Source organism: Lepidochelys kempii, chromosome 1, assembly GCF_965140265.1.
Source record: "Lepidochelys kempii isolate rLepKem1 chromosome 1, rLepKem1.hap2, whole genome shotgun sequence".
Taxonomy (NCBI): domain Eukaryota; kingdom Metazoa; phylum Chordata; order Testudines; family Cheloniidae; genus Lepidochelys; species Lepidochelys kempii.
Window position 1 is genome coordinate 327155614 of NC_133256.1, and position 15859 is coordinate 327171472.

Sequence of the window (15859 nt, forward strand, 5' to 3'; positions counted from 1 at the left end):
GTAGAGGAGTCCGGGCCTCCCAGTCCACTGAGCTCTGTCCCAGGGCCCGTTGAGGGCTATCAGTGATCTGACAGCTGGGGCACCTAAGGTGCCCTCCATGGGCCACTTCCTAACACACACCCCACAATTGTCCCAAGGTTGCTGTCTGGGTTAAGACAGTGTGAAGGGTGTCCGCCCAACATGAGGCACCGTCTGCCAGCTGCACACAGCAGAATAGCTCCCTCTCTCTCAGGGTGGCAACTGTCTCCTCCTGGGCCATGTCAGTCCTAATGCTTTCCCCTGCTGGGGTAGTCCAAAACAAAACAAAGGGGATTAACAAAATAGGGAATTCATATAAGGGGGAGAGGGGAATTCTTCCATCTAAGGTGGTCTCTGCAGCAGGTCCTCCCTTCCCTCAGGGAGGGACCTTTGGGCAGTTGTTTTAGGGAGAGATTCTGCCTTTCCTCAGCTCTTCTATGCTGGAGCTGCAGGATACAGGTCTGCTCTCTTCCCTGATCTCCCAGCAAGTGAGCTGTTTCCCTGCCTTTTAATTCCTTCTCCAGTTGGTGCATTTCTTACAAGTGTGGTGGGGTGGTGCTGGCTGAGCCCAGAGTAATTCCCTACTCCTTATTTGTATACCCCCATCACACCACTCAAGAAAGAGACCTTGGAATCATCATGGATAGTTCTCTGAAAACATCCACTCAATGTGCAATGGCAATCAAAAACGCTGACAGAATGTTAGGAACCATTTGGAAAGGGATAGCTAATAAGACAGAAAATATCATAATGCCACTATATAAATCCATGGTACGCCCACATCTTGGATACTGCGTGGAGTTCTGGTCATCCCATCTCAAAAAAAGATATATTAGAATTGGAAAAAGTACAGAGAAAGGAAACAAAAATGATTAGGTGTATAGAACAGCTTTCATAAGAGGAGAGATTAAAAAAACTGGAACTGTTCAGTTTAGAAAAGAGATGACTGAGGGGGGATATGATAAAGGTTTATAAAATCATGAATGGTATAAACAAAGTGCATACGGAAGTGTTATTTACCCCTTCATGTAACACAAGAACAAGAGGTCACACAATGAAATTAATAGGCAGCAGATTAAAAACAAACAAGAGGAAGTATTTCTTCACACAATGCAAAGTCAACCTGTGGAACTTGTTGCCAAGGGATGTTCTGAAGGCCAAAAGTATAACTGGGTTCAAAAAAGAATAGACCTATCCTCTATGAACTCATCTAACAATAGCTATTAGCCAAGATGGAAAGGGACACAACCCCATGCTCCAGTCAGACTGCTAGACTGCCTCTGACTGCCAGAAACTGGGACTGGACAACAGGAGATGGATCATTCAAAAGTGCCCTGTTCTGTTCATTCCCCTGAAGCATCTGGCACCGGCCACTGTCAGAGACAGGATAGTGAGCTAGAAGGACCATTGGTCTGACTCAATATTGCCATTCTTATGTTCTTACATGCGTTTATTATTATTTTTCTACGGCAGAAGCTGTGTTTTTGCTTTCAGATACACTTGTTTTTGGTATTGCTGTGCTCTTCAATGCATGGTCTCTGCCCAGACCACACAGTCTAAATTCAACATGACACAACAAGGGAGGGTATCTGACAAAGGAGGGAAGAGGAAGAAGGTGATAAAGACTATTTTGGTAGTAGTATTTGGATGAAGTGAAGGAGTGGACATGAATGATATAAAATACTTAGGAACAGTTGCTGAGGAGGCACTTCCATCCTTATTAGAGGGAAAATACCAAATTAAAAACCTTGGGTCTAATTTTAAACACTTGAAAGCTTAAGATAGGCATCAAGTTCTACACCTGGGTACTCATATCAGTGCATAAGCACCCAAATGTTGATCTGAACCCCCAGAAGTGAAATGGGCATCCTGACACAGCCCGGTTTTCAAATAGGCATCTGAAAGCTTGCAGCATGTCATACCTGGTGTTAGGGTTTGAGATAAAAAACAGCCCACAGTCTGAGTATGTTGTTGGAGCTATGCAGGTTACATCTGGGGTGTTTCCTCACACAATTATGCTAAAAATATTTTGAGCATCTTTTTTTTGTTTTCCACAAACAATAAAACTTCATAGGAGAGAGAAATTGCACCCGAATTCTTGGTATTGTCTTTCAGTCCTGGGTAACTTCCAAGCAACGGTCACATATAGCAACCTTCTCACATCACTTTGGACACCTGCAGATTGCTCAGTTCACTTTAGGACTGTACCCCAATTTCGAGTAACAGATATCTGAGTTTTGACAGATGTTTAACACTTAACTGGAAATTAATATTTCAGGTACAACAAATCCAAGGCAATAAGTGACTCCAGGTCCTGTACAGACAGAGGGTCATGATGTGAGGAAGTGGGACAGAATCACTTTGTGTCTTTCAATATTTGGAGGATGGTGAAAAAATTGGCAATGAAACATGTAAGAAAATGAGCCTGACAAATCTGTTCTTTCCCGAGTTTCCTTGTGCTCTGTGTGCCAAGTCTTGCTTTCACAAGCAGGACCCACTTCCTATAAATACAATCCATAAAGCTAGCAGCTGAAAATAAACTCTGCCTTCAATCCCACAAAAAATCTGGGGTCATTCCCTCTTATTTGAAATAGCATGGCTGGCACAGAACTCCCCATTTTTCTCACATTTCCAACAGACCAAACTCAAAGTAAAGAGTTGCTATTTCAGAACATTTTGAAGCTGAAATGTAAACATTACCATGCAGGGAAGCAGGACTTGAATGTTATTTTTAAAACATCTGTAGGATGGTAGAAAGAAATTTGTCCTGGCAGCAGAGAACACCTCATGGGAACAAGGAATAACAGCAAGGAATGAGTGATTACTAGCAGGACTATGACAACTATAAATTGGAAAGATAGGATTGGTACTGAACACAAAGCCATCTCCGTTGTCCTTTGTGAAACTGTTAAGAATTCTGGTAGTAGCTTAGGGACCATTTCAGCAGTGATTTAATCAAATCAGAAATAAAACAAGGCTGGGTTGATCTACATTAACAGGTCATTTAAAATCTGCATATTATTTGGTCCACGTTGAAAGTTTCCAGTAAAGTACTTTCAAAACACATCAAAATTATTTCACATTTGTTAATCACTAACAGTGTACTTGGCATGTATAAACACTTGCTGTAGAGAAAAGCATGCTTCCTGCTTCAGTATGCTTATTTTAAACCCCCAGTCCTGCAAGAAGTTGAACACCAGCAATCCCTCTAATTTTTTTACGTCCATGTGCAGAATGAATTTTGATATGTACACTAATATGGAGGTGATGTGTGACACATCATATTACTTCATATTACTGCACGTAACAAAATTCATGGGGGGAGATGAGGGGTTCAGAGTGTGGGAGGGGGTTCAGGGCTGGGGCAGAGGGTTGGGGTGCAGGCTGAGGGAGGGACTCCTCTCCCCAGCAGCTCCAGCGGGCCTGGACCAGGCTGGAGAAGGGGCATCTCTCCCCACCTGCCTGCTTGGCCCTTGAGAGCAGGCTGGGCAGCTTACAGGGAACATAGTTGAACCACCTCAATTCCTGTTGAATTTATGATTGGATCACCAAGTATACAATATATTTCAAACATAACTCAGAAGGGGATGGCCAGGTATTATTCCAGACACAATGGAAAGAATGGCTGAAGGCAAGAAGATAGAAGTATAAGAAGAATTCAAAGGGAGCGAAAATAAAGCAATACAAGTGTTGCTTGGTTCCTACTGACTATTAAAGCAGAATTTTGCAAGAATAAGGAATCGTTGATTAGCATGATTTCCTGTTGTCTCACAGATTAATACCTTGAAAATAAATTCAACATCTCACCTCTGTGTTAGCCGGTCTCCTATGATATATCGATAGATAGATAGATAGATAGATAGATAGATAGATAGATAGATAGATAGATAGATAGATAGATAGATAGATAGATAGATAGATAGATAGATATAGATATAAAAAATAAGGATATACGAAGTAGCACGACACTAAAGAGTCATTGAGAGATATAATGGGTATATTATTCAATTAACTAGTTTTACCTAATGAATGGCATTCCTGTTTGTGCAAAATCATATTATTTACTATTACTAACTTTATACAAACAGGAATAATATTCAGTTGCTAAAATTTGAAAATATATGTACCTCCAGGCAGGTAACATAGCACAGTGGTTATAAGAAGGCACTAAGCACTAGAAGACCAGAGTTGCTATATGAGCTCTAGCAATCCACTTAACAACTTTGTGCCTCAGTTTCCCCATCTACAAAACGGAGAAAATACTTATCCACTTGTGTAAAGCACTTTAAGAGTTTGAGGTGAAACTATGAAAGTGCAAGGTATTATCGTATCTGACCCAGTGTTCCCTAAGTGTATATGATTCTTTAAAAAGTTATTTTTTCCTTTGAAAAAGTCCATAAAAAAACCTGAAAATGAATACAAATGGCTTTGTGATCTCCTGAGGAAAAAGTCAAACGTAACTAATCACTAAGGCACATAAATCTGAAAGATAAAATGGCTCTCAACTGTCAGACACTTCTTAACATTTAGAACTGAGCCCAGTTAATTATGGAAACTATTCATCATGTGTTAGTAGACAGGGATACCTCCTGGGTTAAGAAACTAAAGTCTTCCAACACCGTCATCATCAATCAGTTCATTTGACAGAAGGAAAAGCAGAGTCTGGAAAGTTGAGTTTAGGTTTGTGGTTTTCATGACTGACTTTTTTGAGGAGATTTGTTGCATTTATTTTTAAGAAATGTTTATGTTGATTTTTTAGTTACTATTGTTTTCAGGTTTTGATATTTCTAACAGGCCTCAATCCTGCAAGGAGCTTGCTGTGGTGGGATCACTGAGGTCAGCTGGTGCTCCCAGAAAACACTCAGAACCTTTCAGAATTAGCTCCATAATTGTATTCTTTAGAAAAAATGTAATTCCTTGAGTGCTCACATTGTACATCCAAAAGAGACAGTCCACCTGATTCACCACTGCGTTACTCCCGTTTTACTTCACTGAAATTATTAGAATTACATTGGCATAAAAACTAGAGTAACTCAGTGATGAATCAGGCCCAGTACATTTTGATTTGAAGTAAAAAAGAGGGAGTCGCAACAACCCCTGAACTCAGTACGAAAATCACAAGAGAACATTGAGATAATTCAGCAGTGTTTTACCATTCACAACGAAAAATCACTTTGTTGAAACAGAGACAAGACTAACCCCGGTCTTTTTTCTTTAACTTAAGAGCACGCTGATTAAAGTGGCACTTAGACTGTAAACATTTTGTCTTCTATTTTCTAGAGAAGCTCCTAGCATCTTTGTGGATGACAAAATAATAAAACAATGATTTAATATTACTTGTAAGTGACAAAATCCCAGCCATTCAGTTTTAATCATCAAACATAAGACAAAATAAAAGGTTAAGAAGACACTTGATCATGTTCTATAATTATCTACAGAGAAAGAAGATATCAGATACTTCAGAGCTCTTTTATCTAGCAGATAAAGGCATAACAATATCCAAAGGCTGAAAGCTGAGGTCAGTAAAATTCAGACTGGAAAAGAGAGGTAAATTTTTTATAGCAAGCGTAATTCAGCATTGGAACAGATTACCAAGTGCTGTGGTAAATGTTCCTTACTTGGGAATTTTTAAAACAAGAATGGATGTCTTTCTAAATGTATAGCTTTATCTTTCCCAGCATTATAATATTCCCTTGCAGTTTGCAAAACCAAAATGAAATGATCCTGTACTAAACCAATTCTTTATTACAAATCCTAGAAAACATTTTAATCACATCAGTAAAACAAACAAAATATGTTACTGAAGTTACAAATAATCTATGTATTTCACCTAAATACTATCTGGAAAAAAATACAAGAATGCTATCCTATTTAAAGAGAAAATAGAACCTACCTACTGTGATGTTCCCTGTTTCAGTCTGAAGGGTTGTGTCACCTATAAGAGAAAAACAGAGTCGATGTTTTAATGATAAGAGAAACTTATTTTATACAGTCCATTCAGAGACTGCACAGATTATCTGCATATCTGAGAGTCCTGCTTCAATGACCATAATACAACTGATAGTCTACATATTTTTATTTGGGTTGCACATAAAAATTAACAAAATAAATCAATACAAAATATATTACTTTATATTCACAGAGTTTCATTCTATGAAAATTCTTAACAAATGTGGAAATAAAGTTTAAAAATATGTAGATATGGGAAACAATCTAAACTTTATGTGTAAAACTTTATGAACATATAGACGAACAAAAAAAGCCAAAAGCATTTCATGGGTATCAAACAATACTTTTTTATTATTACTTTGTGCCAGAGTTGTTTTTTTAGTGTGCAGCTAACTACATCAGCCATTTGGTTGACTAAACTGGTTTAATTGTATGTGTAACAAAAATGGCATGCAGATAGCTAACCAAAAAAAGTTTCCATCTTCCAACAGGGATATATTTTCCAAGCTGAGCGTGGGGGATTACAATAATATTTTTTTCCAGGAGGGGTTTTTCTGTTTCATTCTACAAGGCTGCTTCTTAAAAAATTCCTGTGGAGTCATTGCACATTACCATGCTATTCCTTTCAAACCTCTCTTCATGTCAGACTCCAATGTCAATCTGTGCAAGTAATCACATTAGCATCTGCAGCCCTGTTTTGAAAGAATTCAATGAAATGAGGATCTGACAAAGTCATAAATCTGCTAAAGGAATCAGTTTATTGTAAACTGCCTTATGTATTTTATGCTTGCTCAAAAATATTGATACATATCAACATCGTGGAAAGTAGTAAATAATTTATCAGTTTTTAATTTGTTTAGCAAAACATGATTCTGTTCAGCTGTACTACTGTATCATATTAATTTCTTATGGACACCAGAGCAATCTATTTGACAAAGAAAGGGCTGGTGCTGCAAAGTGTAGAGCAGTGGTTCTTAACCTGTGGTCCCCAAACCCCTGGGGATCCTCAGACTATGTCTAAGATTTCCAAAGAGGTCTGCACTTCCATTAGAAATTTTTTAGGGGTCCACAAATGAAAAAAGGTTGAGAACCAGTGGCTTGGCGGGTCCCACTAGACATACCAAACATCCTCAATTTTCATGGACTTTATTGGGATTTGATAGTGCTAAGCACCTCACACAATCTGGCCCCAAGAGATTAAAGAGAATAAGTGTAGAATAGTGCAAGAGATCTGGAGCATGTAAAATCATCTCTTGTTGTACTTGTCAATTTCTGATCAGACAGTACCACATCGTATTATACGCAGATACCTTCAGACATACTAAATCCATGTACTGTACTCTTCCTGTTCAATTACAGTGCTTGCAGAGTTTGCAAGGTCAGTGCCTAAGGCTTACGATCTACCTAATTAAAAAAAAATGCAATTAATAGTCTCTCAATAGCTGGTAGAAGGTATTATACACATACATCATATATATGGAGCAACATTCACACACAAAATACATTCAAAATGCAAAGTAGAACTGCACAGGAAAGTAGTATACTGGAAAATACAGTTTAAAAATGGTTTCCATGATTCGGAAGTTGGCAACAATATGATGAAAGAAATTTACAATTTTCAAGCTCCTCAGAACAAGACTGAAAATTTTCACATCAGAGGTCAAACTGAGCAATTTTCGAAGACAACAGGCATTACTAAGGATGGAATCAGGCCGTTTTTATATGTTCTATCGACTTGAAAGAGGTTTCCCCTCCCTTGCCCTTTCCAGCCTCAGATATACAACCTATATATAGGTCTCCTCTTTTCCTCCAATTTGTTATTAATACTTATTTCAACACAACAAAAAGAGACATAGGGCCAGATTCAGACCTGTTGTAATCAGGTGACTCAAACAGAACTTCAGCCACTTACACCAGCTTTGAAATTAGCCCCTAGTTTATAAATTATCAAAGAGATCCCTGAAGAACATTAAACATTTGGAGATCATTAACTCAGCCAATTTGACAAGTTGTTTGGAAGGCAGAGACGAATTTTTTCTGTGCTGTATTGTGAAATGTCCATAGAGTATATATAAAACTAACTTTAAAGTCATGCAATTATTCCATTAATACCAATAGTTAGTTAAACTTACAATTTTTCAGCTAACTAATCCTTCAGCCTAAATATATTAGGGGTGGAACAGAGGAGAGCTGACTATATTTAAATATTGGTTGGTTTATTCTGCACTACTAGATGTTATGTTGGGGTGAAGTACTATAAATACTGCACTCTAGCAGCTTTAATAGATCACTGATGGTGGTGGCTTACTGTGTCGCTTTCTGTTTTTTCTGAACATTAATTAGAACCTTTTCCTGCTTTCCTAAGTTTTGTTTATCTATAGATATTGTAAGTCTCAGCATCAAGGTCAGTTTGAGGCCAAACTCAAGATGTGGCTTCTGGGATGTGAACAGTGTCATCATATTTCTCTTGTATTGTATTGCTTTCCCTGTGAATTCCTGACTTAGGCCCATAAGGGGACAAGGCATGCATGGGAAGGGATAGAGTTCATATCCTTGCACTTCTCCTTAGCTTTGGTTTTCTATTGTGAAGTTGATGCTATTCAGACCTATGTCTATGAAGGAGCTAACACCAGACTGCTAAAATACGTAGAATTTTGAAATGAAGTCATAATCTGCCATTAAAAATGTAAAAGACTCATTTTTGTGCAGGGACCATGTTTTCATGTGCTTTTACAGTGCCAAGCTCAAGGAATAACAAGCCTTTCCACATGTCATAGCTTCTTTATAATATCGAGGTGATAAGTTAATGATAGCATAAGAGAGTTCCCATTTTAACCTTTCTCCGTGCTGCACATAGCCAAGATCTTTTAAATCAGAAGTTCATTTCAAAAGATTATGTGACAGAGGAGGAAAAAGGTCTGAGTGTATTGGTTGATCACAGAATCACGCCAACATGATGCAGATGTGAAAAAGGCTAATGCAGTTCTAGGCTGGCACAGGCGAGGTATTTCCAATCGAGACAGGAAATATCTGTTACCATTATACAAGGCACTGGTGAGACTTCATCTGGAATACTGTGTGCAATTCTGGTCTCCCATGTTTAAGAAAGATAAATTCAAACTGGAACAGGTGTAGAGAAGGGCTACTAAGATGATCCGAGGAATGGAAAACCTACCTTATGAGAGGAGACTCAAAGAGCTTGGCTTGTTTAGCCTAACCAAAAGAAGGCTGAGGGGAGATATAATTGTTCTCTATAAATATATCAGAGGGATAAATACCGGAGAGGGAGAGGAATTATTTAAGCTCAGTACCAATGTGGACACAAGAACAAATAGATATAAACTAGATAGATATCAACAAACGTAGGCCTGAAATTAGACAAAGGTTTCTAACCATCAGAGAAGTGAAGTTTTGGAACAGTCTTATAAGGGGAGCAGTGGAGGCAAAAAACTTAACTGGCTTTAAGACTGAGCTTGATAATTTTATGGAGGGGATGGTAAGATGACACTGCCTACAATGGCATGTAGCTGATCATAGAATCATAGAATATCAGGGTTGGAAGGGACCCCAGAAGGTCATCTAGTCCAACCCCCTGCTCAAAGCAGGACCAATTCCCAGTTAAATGATTTATGACTGCTAACAGCAAATATCTCCACTACCCAGTGATGGGACATTAGATGGGGAGGGCTCTGAGTTACTACAGAGAATTCTTTCCTAGGTGTCTGGCTAGTGGGTCTTGCCCACATGCTCAGGGTCTAACTTACTGCCATGTTTGGGGTTGGGAAGGAATTTTCCTCTGGGTCAGATTGCACAGACCCTGGAGTGCGGGGCTTTCGCCTTCCTCTGCAGCATGGGGCACAGGTGACTTGCAGGTTTAGACTAGTGTAAATGGTGGCTCCTCTGTAACTTGAAGTCTTTAAATCATGTAATTCAGTCAGAGGTTAGGGACTATTACAGGAAGTTTCTGTGGCCTGCAATATGCAGGAGGTCAAACTAGATCAGGGGCTGGCAACCTTTCAGAAGTGGTGTGCCGAGTCTTCATTTATTCACTTTAATTTAAGGTTCACATGCCGGTAATACATTTTAATATTTTTTAGAAGATCTCTCTCCCTATAAAAGTCTATATATTATATAACTAAACTATTGTTGTATGTAAAATAAACAAGGTTTTCAAAATGTTTAAGAAGCTTAATTGAAAATTAAATTAAAATGTTCATCTTATGCGGCCAGCCTGCTCAGCCCGCTGCTGGTCTGGGGTTCCGTTCACCTAGGCCAGCAGCAGGCTGAGTGGGGCCTGCGGCCGGGACTCCGGCTGGCAAGGGGCCAGCAGCCAGAACCCTAGACTGGCAGTGGGCTGTGCGGGGCCAGCAGCCGGGACCCCAGACCGGCAGTGGGCTGAGTGGCTCAGCCCGCTGCCACTCAGGGGTTCCATCTGCCGGCTCCTGCCAGCTGGGATCCCGGCTGCTGGACCCACTCAGCCCGCTGCCGGTCTGGGGTCCTGGCCCTGCCCACATACATTGGGTACCTACCTTCTCCCTGGTTCTAGCCCCTTTTCTTCCTCTCTGTCTGCACTGAGCTGGGGGTGGGAGTGCACTAAGCACAGGGCTGGGGGTGAAGGAGCAGGCTGGGGGTTGGGGTGTAGGGTCTGGCCAGGAGCTAAAATGAGGGAGGGGGCTCAGGGTTGGGGCAGGAGGTTTGGGTGTGGAGTGCTTACCTGGGGAGCTCCCATTTGGTAGGAGGGGTGCAGGTGGGAATGTGGAGTGGAAGTGCAGGAGCTCCCATTTAGTGCTCAGGGTGGGGGTGGTGATGTGGGGGGTGCATGGGGTGTGGGGGGGCTGGGTATGTAGGGGGGTACAAGAGTCAGGGCTGGGGTCGTGGGGGGGTGAAGGAGTCAAGCAGAGTGCTGGATGTGTGTGAGAGGGGTACAGGGCTCAGGGCAGAGGCCTGGGGGGCGTGCAGGGCTCGGAGCAGAGGGCTGGGTGTGTGTGTGGGGGGGTCAGGGCAGAGGGCTGAGGGTGTGGGCTGGGGTCGTGGGGTGCTCACGGTAGGGGGCTGGAGGGGGTATGCCCCGCTTCCACCCCGCCCTTCTCCAAGGCCCTGCCCCGCGCATCTTCTTTGGCTCCGCCGGGAGCACCAAGCACGATGACCCCGCTGCTCCTCCCCCACCCCCTCGCAAGGGCCATCAGCTGATTGGCCAGCAGGGAGGGACGGAGAGGAGGAGGAGGGGCAGGAACCCAGCATACTGCGGGAAGAGGCAGGGGAGCCGGCAGGACCAAGCTTCTGCCCCTTATTCCCTACCCCCACGGGAGGGAGTGGGGGGCGGAGAAGAGCAGGCCAGACCGGGCAGGATTTTTAATGGCATGCTGCTGCTGCCCCAGCAGGCAGCAGCATGCCATTAAAAATGGGCTTGCGTGCCGTCTTTGGCACACATGCCATAGGTTGCCAATCCCTGAACTAGATAATCATGATGGTCCCTTCTGGCCTTAAAGTCTATGAGTCTACTCTGCATGCTAACTCCTACCAAGTGTAGTAACTCTTACATAATTTAATACCAGTTGCTTTTTAATGCATTGTGGTCACGTAAGTAAGCCCTAGTCTACACTACAGGGTTAGGTCAAATTTAGCCGTGTTAGGTTGATTTTATAATGAATGTGTCTACACAAGCAACCCCATTCCATCGACCTAAAGGGCTCTTAAAATCGACTTCTGTATTCCTCCCCGGCGAGGGGAGTAGCGCTAAAATCGACCTTGCTGGGTCAAATTTGGGGTAGTGCGGATGCAAATCGACATTATTGGCCCCCAGGAGCTATCCCAGAGTGCTCTAATGTGACTGCTCTGGACAGCACTTTCAACTCCGATGCACTAACCAGATACACAGGAAAAGCCCTGGGAGCTTTTGAATTTCATTTCCTGTTTAGTGAGCATGGCGAGCTCAGCAGCACAGATGACCATGCAGTCCCCCCAGAATTGCAAACAAGCTCCAGCATGGAGCGAATGGGAGACACTAGATCTGACTTCTGTATAGGGAGAAGAATCTGTGCAGGCAGAACTCCAGTCAAAAAGAAGAAATGCTAATATATATGCCAAAATTGCACAGGGCATGATGGACAGAGGCTACAACAGGGACACATAGCAGTGCCACGTGAAAGTCAAGGAGCCCAGGCAAGCCTGCCAAAAGACAAAGGAGGCGAACGGTCGCTCAGGGTCAGAGCCCCATACATGCTGCTTCTATGATCAGCTGCATGGCATTCTAGTGGGGGACCCTACCATTACCCCACCACTGTCCATGGACACCTGCAAGGGGGGAGTCTAACACAACACGGAGGAGGATTTTGTGGATGAGGAGGAGGAGCAGGAGCAGGAGGAGAATGTGCAGCAGGCAAGTGGTGAATCTATTCTCCCCGTTAGCCAGGACCTTTTCATCACCCTGGAGCCAATACCCTCCCAAAGTGGGATCCCCGACCCTGAAGGCGAAGGCACCTCTGGTGAGTGCACATTTGTAACTACAGTATAGGGTTTAAAAGCAATAGTGTTTAATGTTTGATTTGCCCTGAAGACTTGGGGTGCATTTGCGGCCAGTACAGCTACTGGAAAAGTCTGTTAATGTGTCTGGGGATGGAGCAGGAACCCTCCATGGACATCTCCATGAAGCTCTTCTGGAGGTATTCTGAAAGCCTGAAAGTACTCTGCAGGTTTCTGGGGAGGGCTGCCTTATTTTGTCCTCCATGGTAGGACACTTTACCACGCCAAGCCAAGAGCACGCAATCTGGAATCACTGCAGCACAAAGCATGGCAGCGAATGGTCCTGGGTTTTGGTCGCATTCAAGCACATTCAGTCTTTATCTTTCTGTGTTAGCCTCAGGAGAGTGATATCATTCATGGTCACCTGGTTGAAATAGGGGAATTTTTGTATGGAAACAGTAAAAGGACCCCGTTCATGCTGCGCTGTTTGTGCTTGGCTACAAGGGATCATCCCATAGCCACGTGGCAGAGGGAGGGGTGAAGGGATCATCCCAAATAGCCATGCAGAGGAGTGGGGGGAGGTGTGTGCTGCACATCCACCCGAAAACCGCAGCCCCTCCTTTTAAATGGCAAACCCAACCGGCATTACTTCCTATGGGAAAGGAGGACGCTGCAGTTTGAAAACATTCCCACATGTTATGAAGGTGTTAGAAGCCAAACCTGCGTACCCTTTGGCTTACCATGGCTGCCTGGAAACCAAATTCTGTTGCCCAGCCGTTTGTGATGTGTCACCATACCGGCAGGCGTTCAATATAAAAGACAAAATGTGACCTTGTACCTAAAGCACATGTGCTGTCTGCTGTGAATTGCTTGATTCACTGTGAAAGAGTCTCCCTTTTGTTCTCAGAAATGTATTGTCTTAAATTTTACTCTCCCTTTTTATCTCCCCCCAGGTGCAAATGTTTCTATGCTCCCCCTATCATCTCCATCCCTGAGGTTACCGCAGATTAGAAGGCGAAAAAAAACACACTCGCGATGACATGTTTTCCAAGCTCATGCAGTCCTCCCGCACTGATAGGGCACAGCTTAATGCATGGAGGCATTCAGTGACAGAGTCCAGGAAAGCATTAAGTGAGCATGAGGAGAAGAGGCAGGATGCAATGCTGAGGCTAATGGGGGAGCAAACAGACAGGCTCAGGCATCTGGTGCAGCTGCAGGAAAGCCAACAAGAGCACAGACTGCCACTGCATCCACTGTACAACCCCCTGTCCTCCTCCCCAAGTTCCGTATCTTCCTCACCTAGACGCCCACCACACCATAAACATCTCCCCCTTACTCTCACAGATATTATGGAGCACACAGCAAGCAGTAATAACATTGGGAATATTGGTTGCGCTGAGGTCAAACCTAGTCAGCAAACAGCACCAGTGAACTTTTAAATGTCCAAAGGCACATTCTACCACCATTCTGCACTTGCTCAGCCTATAGTTGAACTGCTCCTTACTACTGTCCAGGCTACCTGTGTATGGCTTCATGAGCCATGGGAACAAGGGGTAGGCTGGGTCCCCAAGGATAACTATTAACTTTTTAACATCCCCAACAGTAATTTTCTGGTCTGGGAAGTAAGTCCCTTCTTGCAGCTGCTCAAACAGCCAGGAGTTCCTAAAGATGTGAGTATCATGCCCCTTTCTGGGCCATCCCACATTGATGTTGGTGAAACATCCCTTGTGATCCACCATTGCTTGTAGTACCATTGAGAAGTACCCCTTGCAGTTTATGTACTGGTTGGCAAGGTGGTCCAGTGCCAAGATAGGGATATGTTCCTTCTATCACCCCACCACAGTTAGGGAAACCCATTGCAGTAAAGCCATCCACTATGACCTGCACATTTCTCAGAGTCACTACCCTTGATAGCAGAACTTCAGTGATTGCATTAGCTACTTGGATCACAGCAGTCCCCACAGTAGATTTGCCCACTCCAAATTGATTCCCGACTGACCAGTAGCAGTCAGGCGTTGCAAGCTTCCACAGGGCTATTGCCACTTGCAACTGTCAGGGCAGTTCTCATCTTGGTATTCCTGTGCTTCAGGATGGGGAAAAGCAACTCACAGAGTTCCAGGAAAGTGGCCTTACGTACGCGAAAGTTTCGCAGCCACTGGGAATCATCCCATACCTGCAAGACTATGCGGTCCCACCAGTCTGTGCTTGTTTGCCTGGCCCAGAATCGGTGTTCCACTGTATCATCCAGCCCCACTGCTGCCATGATGTCCCAATTGCCACAGCCCGTGCTTTCAGGAATGTCTGTGTCCATGTCCTCTTCACAATCGTCCTCACGCTGCCATCTCTTAGCCAGGTTCTGTAGTATAATGTGCGAGGTGTTTACAATGCTCGCAACAGCAGCAGAGAGCTGAGCGGACTCCATGCTTGCCATGCTATGGCGTCTCCACGGGTAACCCAGGAAAAATGGCGCAAAATGATTGTCTGCAATTGCTTTTACAGAGGGAGGGAAGGAACGGAGACTGACAACATGTACCCCAAACCACGACAATGTTTTTGCCCCATTAGGCATTGGGAGCTTAACCCAGAATTCCAATGGGCAGCAGAGACCGTGGGAACTGTGGGATAGCTTTCCACAGTGCACCACTCCATGAGTCGATGCTAGCCACGGTAGTGAGGACGCACTCCGCCGACTTAATGCGCTTAGTGGGGACATACACAATCGACAGTATAAAATCGATTTCTAAAAATCGACCTAATTTCGTAGTGTAGTCCTAGTCTATCAGATAAAGTAAACAAATAACAGGCCAAGGCATTGTGGTTTATATTCAGGGAATTTAAATAATTAATTTAAATCACTCGATTTAAAAAAACAATTTATTTAAATCAGGTTGAGGCTTTGTGAGATGGTTACAAGGCAAGCTGCACTCAGATACCTTTTAATCTCTCTCAGGTGTACCTTTCTGGGGACAGATTTTGCCACCATCACCCCTCCTTTTCTGGGAGCAACAATGTGGTTCTAAACTGGATTTCTGGGCTGCAGGTCCCCTCTTTACCATCTGTGTTAACCCAACAGGCTCAACTGCATTTAGCACCTGTAAGCTCTTTACCTCCAGGAGCCTATGACAGCAGCTGATTAAAGTGACTCAAAAACAACTTCTTCAAAACAAAGCATTATTTATTCACTCTACCTACTCAGTAAGCAGAGCAAATGTATACAACAAAGAAGACCTATTTACATTTCCCCTTACCAAAACCTTATCTTTCCTTGCAAGCTTTAGTAAGTTCCATTCAGCCCAGTTACCTCCATCTCTGGGTTGGGAGCAATAGTGTGCCTTGCTGCAGTGTGTTCTCTCTCTCTCTTTCTTTGAATCCCCATCAATGCTCACTGACACTCCCTGGGGAGCCCCTGGCTACTCACTCAAACCCCTCA

The 15859-nt window shown here is 43.2% G+C and overlaps 1 protein-coding gene across 1 annotated transcript in view; it reads right to left on the reverse strand.

The window, feature by feature from the left end:
- The window catches only part of FAM185A (family with sequence similarity 185 member A), a 77418-nt gene that overhangs the window by 36300 nt on the left and 25259 nt on the right, over nt 1-15859 (reverse strand). Inside the window, exon 5 of the mRNA XM_073328557.1 lies at nt 5912-5953. Within this exon, the coding sequence (XP_073184658.1) occupies nt 5912-5953 (42 nt within the window). The remainder of the gene's footprint in view (nt 1-5911; nt 5954-15859) is intronic.